This window comes from Ochotona princeps, chromosome 18 (assembly GCF_030435755.1).
Source record: "Ochotona princeps isolate mOchPri1 chromosome 18, mOchPri1.hap1, whole genome shotgun sequence".
Lineage (NCBI taxonomy): Eukaryota > Metazoa > Chordata > Mammalia > Lagomorpha > Ochotonidae > Ochotona > Ochotona princeps.
The window spans coordinates 45,780,455-45,794,845 of record NC_080849.1 but is presented as its reverse complement, the minus strand read 5'-3'; the positions used below and the strand labels follow the sequence as shown (position 1 = coordinate 45,794,845).

Sequence of the window (14,391 nt, the reverse complement as noted above, 5' to 3'; positions counted from 1 at the left end):
GGAGCAAGCAGTGGCAAGTGACAGTGCTTGCAGTGACCTGGGAGCCATGGGGACCCCAGGGAGTCCCACACATCAGGCAGTGGGAGAAACTGGGCTACCACCTTATTATCAAGTTAACCCTTGTTCGGAATACACTCCCGCTGCTGCTTTAGAAACAGGTCCTGCGTGTATGTTTGTTTGTTTTTGTCAGTTGCAAAATGAGGCCTGTTGAAACTGTCTGCTGTTTGAATGGTGATCTGTCATTTCACAGGCCTTTGGGATGCACTGACTGAGCTGCTACAGCAGGCCTCGATGGGTGTGATGAAAGTTTTGTTTGATTTTTATGTTACTGGCAGTGTGAATAGATTTACATTGAGTTGTATTTGGTTTTCTGAAGGGGGGAAGCAGGGGACAGAGTTTAAAGTAATACTCTTACATCTAGGAAAACTTCTTAAATGCACAGCTGGAGAAGGTGAGAACCCTGCAGGAATGACTTAAAAGCACCCACTATCTACCCTGCCCCCCAACAAATAACCAGTGCTAAGCTGTCTCCTGAGAGGTATCATCTGGCTTTCTTTCTCTTTGAAACAGCTTTCTACTAGAATGGTATTGATTAATCTCCTCATCAAACACCCCCTATGTTATGAGCCATTTGTTGAGGAAGCGAAAGCTGAATAACAAACCAAATCTCAGACCTTTAAGTGAGAAAAATCCTTGAAGTTATAGTCTGCACATAATGCCCAAGTCCTTACTGAGGAAACGAGAATCGAATCACACACATTATTGAGCATTTTGTAAGCCTCCTTTGAAACTTGTTCATCAAAAGTGACCAAGCTGTCTTGTGTTTGTATGTTCGTGACAGTTCCCCAGCTGAGGAGGGGATAGTAATGTATCTAGTGGAATGACTTTGAAAAGGGCTCTTTTCTAATCAGAATAAGTGGAATGAGCCCTTATCAAGGTATCCCTCTACCAATCTGATTGCCAGTGGTTGCAAGTTTCCAACATTTAATAGCAGCAAATAACAAGGATGTCTCAAAGCAACAGACACTATGAAATCATCATGCAGTCAGGGGAAGACACGTAAAGCAGGACCCAGCAGGACCGGGAAGGGTTGGTGCATGGTGTGTGCGAGGTTCCAGGTGAGTGCTCTCACTCATCCACCGAGGGGAGGGAGCCGAGCTAGCAGTGTGTTCTTTAGTGAGTCCTTGAACACTGAAAGGTTCTAAATCACAATCCAAACCCAACACCCATTAGCACCTGTGAGGCAGCCTTGTCCTTTTCAGCTGAATAGTGGAGTTATTACTAGACAGTAACGCCATGAGCAAGGGGCTTACCACAGTTAATGTTCATTATCCATGGATTCCCTGAAAAGTAAGTTGCCATTTGTGTTTATAGAAACCCTTCATCTCTCTTGAGTAAATGACTCCTAGGTGAATTTTGTGTATTGGAATAAGACATGTTTCCCCAACATGATATAGGGTGAATGTTTAAGCCGTTGTCGTAGTAGTGCTCTTTTTCTATTCTGTAACAAGATCCCAGAAGCTCTGTACTTTGCAAATAAAGGAGCTCTATCTAGCTTCTAGTTCATGCAGCTGAACGTCCAAACTGAGGCATCCTCATCTCTTTGGACGCTGGTGAGGGCAGCCTGGGCTCTGTCACATCATGGTGGGTGGCAGCCTAGCAGGGGAGCTGATGATCAGGAGCCATCAGTTGGCAGGTCTGGAGGCAGGCTGCCTCTTTTTGTGTAACAAACACTCTTGGGAAAAAAAAACGCACTCATTTCCAGAAACTGGCATTAATGCCAGTGATCCACCTGATCGCCGTCCACTGCAGCCTACTTCTTTGAGGTTCCACTGCTTTTTGATATTACCACATTGGGATCCCTGGTTCTAGCACATGAACATATAAGGGACCAGACCCAAACTATAGCAAGGACTAAAGGAAGCAGCTGGGATATACTTCCAACTATATTCTAAGCTCCAGTAAGGTACATTTTTAGATGCTTTCAGCTCTGCACTTCTCTGTTGGGAGATCGACCGTATCTGGGATACCATCACTTGTACACATCTCTCCCCTAGATTGCCTGTTATTAGACACACACAGTTCTGACTATAGTCAGTATTGGCACTTCCAATTTTAAGACATAGACATCTTTACAGTTATTTGATTTCAGACATCAGGATATGCTGGAAAACCACTGTTCCGCTGCTGGGTTTTCTTAAGCTTTTTTTTTTTTTTTTTTTAATCTGAAGAATAATCTTTATCTTGGGGATTGTAATTACAGATCTAGTCGAATTAGTCTATAAAATGCCTATGAGTTTGACCTTTCCTTCCTGTTTCTCATTTCCATTTGAAAAAGAGACTATGATTAAAAGTTTTAAAAAATAAAAGAATCTACCTTGAATGGTTTCACATGGTACATTTTATCTTTCCCAATACTCCCCTTCAAAATGCAGTTTGTTTCCCCTTCTGCAAAGGGCTTGTCACGTTAGAAAGGATCACATGAGATTGGTACCAACGAACACTGTCCATAGGCCCTGCAGGACAATAGCCCAGATGTTCCATTACAACCTCTGGCAGGCAGGTAATTAAATGTAAAGGTGGTAGATTGGTAGACAATCAAGAACTTTAAATCATTGGTATAATACTATTTTGTATACAACAAGAAAATTTTTAAGAGAATGCCATGATTGTTTTGTTGATCAGTCTTCCAAACAAAACTTTCTGTACCTACTCTCTTGAAATTACATGCTGTACAAAGGTAGAATTGGTAGCTGCTTGGTGACCATCTGGAGGGTGCCTACTTAATACTAAAGAAAGCAATGAGATGTAGCTTTGAAGTCAAAGTCAGGGATGAATGCGGTGGCCTGGTGAGTTAAGCTGCTGCTGGGGATCCGGTCCTGCCTGTGTGTCTAGTCCAGCTCCTTGCTGATGTGCCTTGGGAAGCAGCAGATGATAGCCCAAGTATTTGGGTTTCTGCTCCCCACACGGGTGACCCATATGGAGCTATTGAGTATTACCGGGTTCAACTTTGGATGTTACAGGCAATTGGGATGTAAGTCAGAAGATGCAAGATCTCTGTCTCTCCATCTGTCTCTGGCACTCAGCTTCTCAAACTGATAAATCTCTTAGAAAGTAAAACACTAATGCCTAGCACAAGATGTTTAATGTTTTTAAACTCTGCACATTAAATGAAAAGTATGATTTGATGCAGTTGCTCACCAAGAAGTCCTGAACTTGACATTTGAAAATCATTCACCAGGTTATACATGCTCAAATTAAGCTATAATCTTGAATATTCTTTATTTCTTTGTGGGACTACAAAGAAATAAAGAAAGTAGAGCTTGGTTTATTCCAACTAGTTATTATCCAATGACCCTGAGTGGCCTTCCCTTCAACAGATGCTTACAAATGGGGAACACATCCAATTGTTCATTTAAAATACGAGTAGGAATTTATTATTAAACATTTTAAATTTAACATTTTCTTTTATATACTCATTTTTACACTCTTACAGATAGCTGACATAAAAACACGGTACAAATGCCAAGTTTTTTTTTTAATCACTCATGCATATTTTGTAGGAATGAGATATATTTAAGTTATAAACATCCAAGTGTCAGGAAGCAATGTTACCTACGGAAATAATTCCTTGAGACGGTTTTGGTCCATTGTTCAGATTAGCAAATCATAATTTACTTAGCAGTTTGAATGAATATCATGAGTGTGGATTTTATATGATTAAAAAAACTCACTTCCTAACTTATCGTTTCGGAAACTGTCTGCCTCCTCCTCTCCAACCCAACCCCCTTTATTCAAACAGACCAAAGAAGAAAGAGAGGTTTCTGAAAAAGTTATATTTTTGCAACAAGGAAGCTCTCCATTCTTTGAGTCTCAGGTAAAAAATAAACATGAAGGACTTCCCAGAAGGAATTGCTATTCAGACTTCAGTATCATTAAAATGTCTTTGGTTTTATTTTGCTTTGTGAATTTTTCTCATTTAAATCTGAGGTGGGTATTGAAGTTTTGCTTCCATTCTGGGGAAGGGATAAAGGAATTTCCTCTTGTTTTCGTTGTGTAGAATGGTTCATTTCTTTATGCCCTCTGCTGCTACGTGATTACGTGTTGTCATTGAAACGTTGTGACTGTGCTGTTCTCTTATTGATACCTTTTGCTGCCTTTTTTTTTCCATAGATTTTTTTTTTCAATGTACTTTAGATGACCTTGGTTGGTTTTAAAAGCTCTGAACTGTTATTGGTTTTTCCCTAGCCAAGTATGATAAAGGAAACGCAGGAAGGCGCCTCTGCTCACTCTGTGGTTACCTCTCGTCAAGTAACTTTCCAGAAAACTCTCCCAGCGACCCTAGAGGTTATTTTTTTTTTTCAATCCATTTAATCCCAGCAGCACCAGCATGTAGGTGAATCTGTGGTCGTTTGTCTTAAGGCACACATTATTTTTAGAATCAAGTTCTCAGGCCACACCACACATGAAGGTAGAAAACACATTAGTATAAAATGTCATCCAAAATACCTGCCTGTCCACGTCCCTCTGTGACCCGTCGGGCGGGTCAGCCCTCCAGAGACATCCGAACAGAAACTTTGGTTTCTCCTGCTTTCACAGGATTGGCACTAAGGAACATGGAGGAGAAACTCCTGAGACAGTGAGCTGCAGATTAAGTTGGAACACTCGCACTGACAGTGATCTGACTATGCAAGTCTCCGGCAGCTTCCCATCCATGGGAAGTAGCCCATTACAGAGCCTAGACCCCAGGCACACACACTGTCTGTTGCATAATGACTGTAGAGAAGTCGGTTCCCTGTCAGAGGAGGTATAGCTCACGCACCTAGAAAAGTAATGTGATGCTGACAAGTTCTTATGACAATGGGGCTTTTTAGAAAGTTCCTGGAAAATGAGAGCAGTGCAAAAAAAATACACGGATTTCAAAGCTTTTTTTGCACCGAAATGAATTTTTTCTTTAATTTCATTTTCCTGAAAACTTTTTGAAGTAACCCCCTGCACTTGAAGTATATAGTCTATTTAACATGGAAAACTGTTCCGGGGTGGTCACACATATAAAATGATTTGGAGTAATTATTCCCATAGTGTTGTTTAATCCTGAAATATAAAACGACCACAGTAATGTACAAGATTAAATTTATTTCTTACAATGCTTACCACCAAAGTATGTTCATGTAAAGAAATGCGACATGATAGTTGCACCTACTTCACGTATTCTGGTTGGAGGTTCTAGTTAGTAAATTGCAGGTGTTAATTACTACACCACTGGCACTGTGCAACCCCCTCTCAGACCTGCCTATAGCTCTTGTCCTGATTTTCTTAGAAGGTTCTTATTTTAGAAATGAGATAACCATCAACATTTCTAATTTAGCTTTTATATTTCAAATATAGGGCACAGAGGATTGGGTTATTGTAGACAAAATACCCACTGAGGTAGTTGATGGTGATTTGAAAAAGATTGTGACTTACAAGGTGGTGACCGTGAGCAGTAGAACCGGTGACATCCCAGCCGACATGTTAAAATCTAGCACTCTAGAAATGCATGGCTTCGATGATTTGGCCCGAGAAATGCACCTGAAGGAAGAGGGCAAGCAGAAGATATACACGCTGGGCAAGTCCTACGACACTGTGTCCGGAAGAGTTGTGACTATGACTGGGAAAACTGAGGAGGGAGAAGCGGCAGTGCAGCCCTCCATGCTGGAGGCGCTTCAGAAGATGGAGAGGGGCTCGTCAGAGACGGGGAAGATGCTGTCCTCCGGCTTGGCGGAATACGAGGTCCTGGAAGCCCTTGCCGAGGAGAAGCCAAAACGAGGACCTGAGGTCCAGGTGACAAAACGCAAGCTGTCCGAGTCCCTGGCACCCATCAAGGAAGCCGAGTCTCGTCGGCAGAGCCCTGAAGATGAGGACGCCAAGAAGGCTCCGGAGCCGGGAAGGGAACCCGCGAGCCGCACTGGCCCTGAGAGCCTGCAGTTTGGCAAAATGGAGCAGGTGCAAGACAGTGAGGTCTTAAAGGTGGGCCTCTTTGGTCCCCGAAGGAAGAGCCTGTCCGAGTGGAGATACTCCCAGGAGCCGACCTTGACCGTGGCTACTGCTCACTACCTAACCGAGTCGTCCACGTCCCGCGTGGCGGTAACCAGTGGCTCTCATTCAGCCGCAGCTTGAGATTCCAGCATGATCCATTTCGAGGCAGCATCCCTTCCACCCCAAACCTTCCCGTTTCTCTTGCTGCTTGGCTTTATGTTGAGAGCAGCCAACCCAGCTTTTTAAGTTTGTTTGTTTGGTTTTTTTTTTCATGGTTCAATCAGTACCTCAATCCCAAGAGAGCCTTAAGACACTTTCCGTTTTATTTCCAGCTACCCGTTCCCAAGACCTGATCGTGCTGCTGTGGCTGGCAATGAAGGAAACACCCGATCTGCTTTAGTCGGCGCCACCCTCCTCCTAACTACTCTCTCTCTCTCCGCTTTACCAAACAAGAGCTCTTGGTCATCCCAAATGGCTATTTTATTCCCCATCCTTTTCCTTTCCAAACTCCGCCTCTTGGATTCCTTCACCCCTCCTCCCCTTGTCCTCCGCCTCCAGTTGTGTCTGACAAGCTGTGAATGTGTCTGTGCCCACGACGTGTCCCCCCTGTGCTTGACTCTGCCTTTCTCTGTCCACTCAGACTAAGCAGTCCTCCAGTGAGAAGCTCATGGATGGTTCTGAGATCCTCAGTTTGTTAGAGTCTGCGCGAAAGCCAACAGAGTTCATAGGAGGGGTTACTTCCACTGCTCAGAGCTGGGTTCAGGTGCCCCTTGCTTTCCATCCTGGGTGTCTCTGGCCTTGCTTTGATATGGAGCGGGTGGGTGCACGTGTCTTACTTTCCAGTGGCTTTGCCTTCAAGACCTCAGAGGTGTCTTCAGTTACGGTCCTTTGTGGCTGCTTGTGTTATCATTTCAAAAACATACTTGGGGAGCAAGCATAAAGTCTAGTGGTTAAGACGCCAGCTCCCCTTTGAGTCCCTGCATTTGACTCCTGACTCCAGCTGCCTGCCCACACGGGCCTTGGGAGGCAGCAGTCAGCAACTCACATCAAGTTCCTGCTGTTTACATGAGAGACCTGATTCTGTTCTGAGCTTCCACCCTTAGCACTAGCCCTGCCTCTGCCCCGGGCATTGTGGGAATTTGGGGAGTAAACCAGCCAATGGTGTGTTTCTCAGCCATGCTGAGAAATTCTAATAACATTTCATTTTTATAAGCATTGTATGTCATCTGTTGGGTCTGAGAAAGCAGCCAATACTAGTGTGAAATGTGCCCGATAGTTTTTGTTATGTGTTTCTGGGGGTTTCCTTTTGTTTTGTTGTTTTCATTTGTTTTTGTATTGCATTGTCTCTGCAGAGCAGAGGTTGTTAAGTTCACGGGTTGGGTTGGAGCGCATGGTTTGGGGGCGGGAGCAGGTGTCAGAGATTCTGATGGGAGGAATGGAAGTTAATTTACATTTTCGATCTATTTCTGGTTATAAGCACTTGCTATTGGCTGTATGCATCCCTAGTGAGTGGCAGCTGTGCTGTGCTGTTTGGGAGAGTCGCATTGACACCAATGTCTTTCCCCGTGCAGAAAACCGACACCAAGCCAGAGAGCAGCGAGGCGGAGAGCACCACACAGCAGCAGCTGCTGGGCACAGAGAAGGTGGTGCAGGAGACGGTGCTGGTGGAGGAGAGGCGGGTGATGAACGTGCATGCCAGCGGGGATGCCTCCTCTGCAGCCGGCGAGGAAGCCGAGGCCGCCACCCAGCCCTGCCCCCCAGACACGCCCAGCGGGAAGGCCAAGGAGGGCTTGGCTGTGTCCCAGCAGGCCAAGGAGGAAAGAGGGGAGGAGGCGGAGAAAACAGAGCGGGAAGAGGCAGGTGCCAGGTCCCAAGAGCGAGAGGAGGAGCAGAGTGCGGCTATCCACGTCTCGGAAACTTTGGAACAGAAACCTCACTTTGAGGTAGCTAGCAGTTAATTGCATGGTGGTAAAGGGTCTCCATGGTGGTTGCAGGGTTCATCTATCAACGTGGAATATTTTTACTACCAGGAAACCTGGCAGACACATGGTTGGCCAAGAGACGAGAAAATCTGACCAGTCATTTCCTGTCAGTTTACTTTGATCCAAAATTATGGAAAACCAAACACCAGAACTTTCATTTCTGTTCTCTTACTAAGCTCCCGAATGTCTTGAAACTTGGTCTTTATAAGAAGTTACTAAATTAAAGGCCTATTTCTTGATCTGACTCTGTTTAATTTATGAGATAGAGGAGGGATAATATTAAAGACTTTCCTTTAAAATATTATGTTTGACTCATTTTAGATTTTTTAAAGAACCACTATGAAATCTAGAAACTTACTGAACCACATGGGTGTGGGCATTTCCCTACCCTCTGCCCGGGGTATAATAGCAGTGTGTACAGGCTATTGGCTATCGCCCTGTGCTGTCATAAAGGACCAGAGGAGACAGGGGGGCCCAGAGGTGTGTGTGAATGCTAACAGTCGCCCTACCCACTTGCCATTTGCACAGTCGTCCACTGTGAAGACGGAGACCATCAGCTTTGACAGTGTTTCCTCAGGGGGAGTGAAGCTGGAATTCTCTGCTAAAGAGGTACCAGTAGTTCACACAGAAACAAAAACCATCACGTATGAGTCCTCACAGGTAAGACAGCGTCGCGAGCCCGGCCCTTCTCCCTGTAGTGGCTTAGGGCGTTTGACTTAGAGATCTGTGCCTGTGACTGCATGGGGCTTCACGGACCCGGGAGCCAGTCCGTCTCTATCCAGAGCAATGCAGCGATTAAAATCTCACGATGCTAGAGCAGCAGGTGACTTCAAGGTATTCTTAGATCTCAGAATGTAGCAAAAAGGCTCAGAAACCGCTTTCTGTAGTCATGGATAGGAAAGAATATTGACTTTACTGCTGCTCAAGCCCTGGCTTTCAGTGACAGTTCCCTCTGACCACGCTAAGTGGTTATTCTTTGGAGCATCAGTGCAATTACTGTGGGAGATAATTGCATCATTTGTAGGGTTTTATTTGTGGGGGGGGGGGTAATGGGGAGTTACATATTTAGCTAATTCTATTATCATTTTAATTAGACATATATATTCAGAGTACAGTATGACTGTTTCATGCGTGTATAATGATAAGATGGTGACAAATATTTTTAGAAAAAATTTTGATATGCACTTAATGATTATACATATTTCTTGGGTATAGTTCACTAAATGTAGATGATGTACACTAATCAAATTAGAGTAAATTAATGTTTTCATTTCTGGGAGCACTGAACTTATATTTGTTTAAAAAATGCGTGACAAGTTACTGGGAGCTATATGTCATGGGTTAGTATAACTGACTCGTGCTACCCAAACTGTGTTTTGGTGACTTAGCCAACCTCTTTCCCTACTCCCGTTCTCCCAAACTTTCATAGCCTCCAATGATGCATCCCTAATGTTCTAAGTTACAAATCAAACCTCAGAAGAAGGACTGCAGTCACCTGCCTGTGTTATGTCTGCCCCTGTGCTGTGTAGGTCGACCCTGGCGCTGACCTGGAGCCAGGCGTGCTGATGAGCGCACAGACGATCACATCTGAGACCACCAGCACCACCACCACCACGCACATCACCAAAGTACGAACAGCAGGAAGGGGCGGGGGCATGGCTGCAGGGGGCTCCCACCAGCACCAACCACCACCAAAGTACAAACAGCAGGAAAAGGTGGGAGGCATGGCTGCAGGGGGCTCCCTGACAACCTCGGACAGGCTGGGCTGCAGAAGCACATGGCTGCCCATCAGGCTGCAGGAGGAGCTTCCGCTGCTTCCGCAGCTATGAGGCACCTGTTCCCTCCACCACCACTCCCCCCCCCAGCCCCAGTGCTGGTTTCTGTTTGACAATATGCAAGTCAGCCCCTTAGAAGGAACACTAGTGCCGCATCCTTGGGGAAAAAACAATTCAGGAGAAAAAAAAAGTTGCATCTGTCCTATGCATGTACAGACCATCTCCTTATTAGTATTATAAAACAGTGCAGTAGCTATGTGTGTGGTTCTCAGTACTTTAGTGCTTTAGTTCAGGGCAGTAAGTACACAGGGGAAAATGCATAGGTCAAACGTGAATACTGTGCCATTGCATTTAAGCAACTTGATGAACATCCTCAGATTTGTCATCCCCAGAAGTCCTGGTACCAATCCCCGGGGATAGTGAGGACCCTGGGGTATGCTCTGGTATCCTAGGCCTGAACCCAAGCACTGCATGCTGTCTCCACTTCAGAAATTGGAATATTCAAGAAATGCCACAGAGTTCTGTTTAAATTCCTGAAGAACGAATAAACGGCACCTGGTCTACCCTTGTCCCCGGGTTCGATGAAGACTGCTCCTCTCTGCAAGCAGACACATCTAACTTTCCTCTTTGTTTCAGACTGTGAAAGGAGGCATCTCAGAGACGAGGATTGAGAAGCGAATAGTCATCACAGGGGACGCGGACATTGACCATGACCAGGTAGTGTGTGAGATGGTAAATAGCCCCTGGCCGAGAGACAGGGAAGCTCGTTGCCCTACTACGGTCTTCTGGTCCAGCCCATATTCTAAACAAATTCCTGACTTAACTTTCCCCCGTATGATTTACAATTCCTTCTGTAATCGTTGTATCTCATTTGTAAATTGTGGATTAGATTTAGCGCGTAAGTCTCCACCTTGCTACTGATCATGCATGTCCCACCTCCTTTTTGTTTTTGCCCTTCTGTGATTTCCTGGGGATAGGCGCTGGCTCAGGCAATTAAAGAGGCCAAAGAGCAGCACCCTGACATGTCAGTGACCAAAGTAGTGGTTCATAAAGAGACAGAGATCACACCTGAAGATGGAGAGGATTGACCCAGGTAAGAGCTGGCACCCGCTCTCCAGGCTGGCATGCGGCATGGGGCACCCCCCTCTCGTCCTTCCCTGCTGCCTCCTCTCCTTTGCTCTCACTGGCATGCTGAGCGCTGGTGACCAGACACTGGAGAGCCAGTGTGCAGATGTTGACTTGTCCCGTGTCTGGGAAGGCCTGTCCTTGCGGGTGTCTTGCCTGTGCTGCCAGTTGGAGGAGAAGGGAACAGCGCAGGCTTGGCTTGACTCTGCTACTGTTCGCTGTTCATGAGGTCTTTACATTCTTGGCAGTATCCACATTTGAAATATCAAATTGGATTTCACTGGCTGTGCCACCTGATCAGAGCTAAAGCCATTTTGTTCTGAAAGGTGCAACTTGTGTGTTCCAACCCCCAAGAACATAAAATGCATCCTTTTTCCTGTTGACCACTGTAGTCCCGTTGGAAGCTTTTACTCTAACCATATTGGGGGACGTAGCCTGTTTATGCCTTGTTGGGAAGGAGGTTATTTCTTTTGAGTTTGAACCTTTTGGGGATTCTTTGGGTTCGTTGGGATGCTCTCCCTCCCCGTTGTAGCTTCGCGTCTCGGGCAGAGGAGGCAGCGGTTCCATCGGTCATGCTGCTTCCCTCCACCACGTGCATGCCTCTCCGTTGCTGATTGGCCCGTAGCATGAGCAGCCCATATCCTCTGTGTGTGCCCACAGGCTTGGCTTGTGTCCTGACCTGCTGGGCAAGAGCTTGCGGAGCCATGAGCATCCCTTAAAAGGCTTCAAATGCTGAATGCAAAAGGTGACCTCTTTGCACTTGGCCATGTGATAAAGTGTTAAAGAGACTTCAAAACCTAAGTGTTTAACAAACAGAGATGAATGAATAGCATCTCTTAAGAGAAAAAAGAAATTTCAAGCTCACTCAGTGTATTCGGAACAACAGTAGGAGGGGACTTCCACACTTGATCTTAGCCAAAAGGCCGAGAAGCGATAGGAGGGGACTTCCAAAAGATCATAGAAATGTAATTAAAAGATAGGTTTATTTGGTGCAAAAAACTCCATGCATAAATTTTTTTCATGATATACATTTTCCATAAGACCCCTTTTATGCATGGGTTTTTTTTAAAGTACTAAAATAACTTATCTATAATTTCATTTTCCCAAAACCTTTTTGAAGTACCCTGATAAATTTGGGGAGGTAGGAAGCCAAAAAGATTTTTCCCTCAGTGGGCTTTACGCACACAAGTTATGTCATTAATGGAGAGAAGACATTATCATCCTCAGACTTGGAATAATGTTGGAATGCTAAGATGTCTTTAAACAAGAGTGTTTTATCCTCTTCTTTTTGTGACCTTGATCAAGAAACACCCTCAAATGTTTTAAGGTGAGTGGCTGATCCCATGTCTTTTCTGCAGGAATAACTTAGCTTGCACGTGAATCCAGTCACACAAACTGTTAGGAAAACCAGAGCATCTGTGGAGTTGCCTCTTCTAACCCAACTGACTCGCCTCTGTCCGTGGAAAATGTCAATCCAGAAGAACTGACCTTGACCGTTAACAAAGACTGGCAGAGAGATCTTCCCATAATAAAGCAATCTGAATCAGCGTCACTAAACTGATATTGCATGAAGCAACGATAAAATTGCAAAAGAGCACCATTTTTAATTTTCACACAACGTCTCAGTTTTCTGCTATACCTGCACGTTCATAACCCACAAATATAATCCGTGATCTCATGTAACACATAAATGATCCATGCCTTTCATAGTTTATGATTATTCAAGTCTCCACAAAATTACAGTTTCTTAGGTGACAAAGCTGTTGTTTACAGATGCGTGAAGATTTCTGTCTAGGTCCGGTGTGTCTGATTTACCCCAGATTAGATGTGCCAAGAACAGAATTTATTCAGTAAACAACTTGAATCTTGTCCTGTTTCCTCTGGTTTTATTCTTCTCACCCATAATCAGTAATGACTCTCTGATCCTCTGGAAATATTTAATGCTTTTACTCTTGCTTTGTGGATCTAATTTAATTCGTCATAAGGTAGTAATGATTTTAGCATATTAATGTGGTTTCTTCTTTGTCTTACACTCTGATCTGTTCAACCTGGAAAGCTTTTCAGAGTTGCCTAACAAGTCCTGAATACGTAAATTGTCATCACTTCGGGGGAGGGGAAAAAAAACCTGTATTTTTGTTAGTTTGCATTATGGTGAAATTTCACTCCATGAAAATGTGGGTTTCTGTTGCTTTGTTTTTTCTTCATTTCCTTTTTCTTTCTATTTTTAAATTAATTTTTCTTCTTTTATGTGAAAAAGAAAAGTCTTTTATTTCCAAATCCGGTCCATATTTACAATCTAGTTCAGAGCCAAGCCTTAAACTGTACAGAATTTCCACTGTAATTAAGACTATTTAGTGTTTAGTTATAAATAGCCTTCAGAAAGATATATTCCACATCACACTGTCAGCCTCATCACAGCCCATGGTGAATGTAAGTTTCTGCATAGAGAAATAAAAGCGATAAATGCATTGAAATCTCTTGTATTTGGTGTATAATGATTTCAGTATTGTTTGTGTCAGTCCAAAAGCACAAGTGCATGACTTCAAAGAACCAATTCTTCGGCCTAAGAGGGATATCTTATCCTTGGAAAATTTCTAAACAAGAGCAAACCATATGTTGTACAGGGATTGAACCTAGGAACAAAGTATACCTATAAAAATTTTTGTTTGCCTAAGAAAACTTTTAAAAAACACATCAGAGAATCACTTTCCAAGTTTTCATTTGAGAAGAGGCTGTGTGCCACTGAGAGCTTTTATATCTGCCAAGGAGATGCCTCGCTCGGCTCCAGCAGCTCCACAGCTGACACAACCAGAGGCCGTGTCCTGCAGCTCATCCATCGCCTGGGACATTTCTACCAGTTAGACACAAGACATGGCTCTTGCCCACAGCATCAGCAAATTGAAATTTCGGATGGACTAGAGTGCCTGAGTTAATGCCTGACAACTCAGACGCTGGAGGGAGCCGTGAAATGGCTCAGTTGTTTGGATCTGGGCTACATGTACGAGGCCTGGATCGATTTCCTTCCTCCCAGCTTCAGCCTCGACCATTGTGGACACTTGAGGAGTGAACCAGACCAAAAAGTGCATGCATCTCTTTCCCTCCCCTGCTCTCAATAAACAGTGGCTTTAAGTGTATTAGATGAAAGTCTTAACATTTACATTTAAGAGCTAGACAGTTACTATCTAAATTCTTAATGCAGTCATTCTCATGCTAGGTTTCTCTGCTGTATGAAACTGACTTACACAGACTCTCAGCTCAGCCTGCGTTTTATGTAGCTGTAACTACTGATGGTGTGAGAGTGGCCCCAGATACCACACTTTCAGAAACTGAAGAATTCTGCTTCAGGTAGCTATTGGCCTCATAGCAAAGACAGGCTGGATAGCCAGTATTTCTAAGAAAAAACAAACCTTCCCTGCAATCAGCAGAAAAGCAAATTGCAAACCTCAGTGCACGCTATTGTGGGCCCTGTAGATGCCCTGCAGTCTGTACAG

The 14,391-nt window shown here is 44.3% G+C and overlaps 1 protein-coding gene across 8 annotated transcripts in view; it reads left to right on the top strand.

The window, feature by feature from the left end:
• EPB41L3 (erythrocyte membrane protein band 4.1 like 3) overlaps positions 1-12,825 on the top strand; it is a 143,691-nt gene extending 130,866 nt beyond the window's left edge. For 3 of the 8 annotated variants that reach the window (XM_058677163.1, XM_058677162.1, XM_058677160.1), the window contains 7 exons: positions 6,659-6,781; positions 7,590-7,961; positions 8,529-8,660; positions 9,530-9,628; positions 10,412-10,492; positions 10,753-10,868; positions 12,259-12,825. In XM_058677163.1, coding sequence (XP_058533146.1) covers positions 6,659-6,781; positions 7,590-7,961; positions 8,529-8,660; positions 9,530-9,628; positions 10,412-10,492; positions 10,753-10,863 — 918 coding nt within the window. In that variant the 3' untranslated portion in view covers positions 10,864-10,868; positions 12,259-12,825. Of the gene's footprint in view, positions 1-3,802; positions 3,878-4,248; positions 4,348-5,388; positions 6,127-6,658; positions 6,782-7,589; positions 7,962-8,528; positions 8,661-9,529; positions 9,629-10,411; positions 10,493-10,752; positions 10,869-12,258 lie in introns of all 8 variants that reach the window. The other 5 variants (XM_058677166.1, XM_058677165.1, XM_058677164.1 and 2 more) reach the window with 3 other exon arrangements.
• The last annotated feature ends 1,566 nt before the right edge of the window (positions 12,826-14,391 follow it).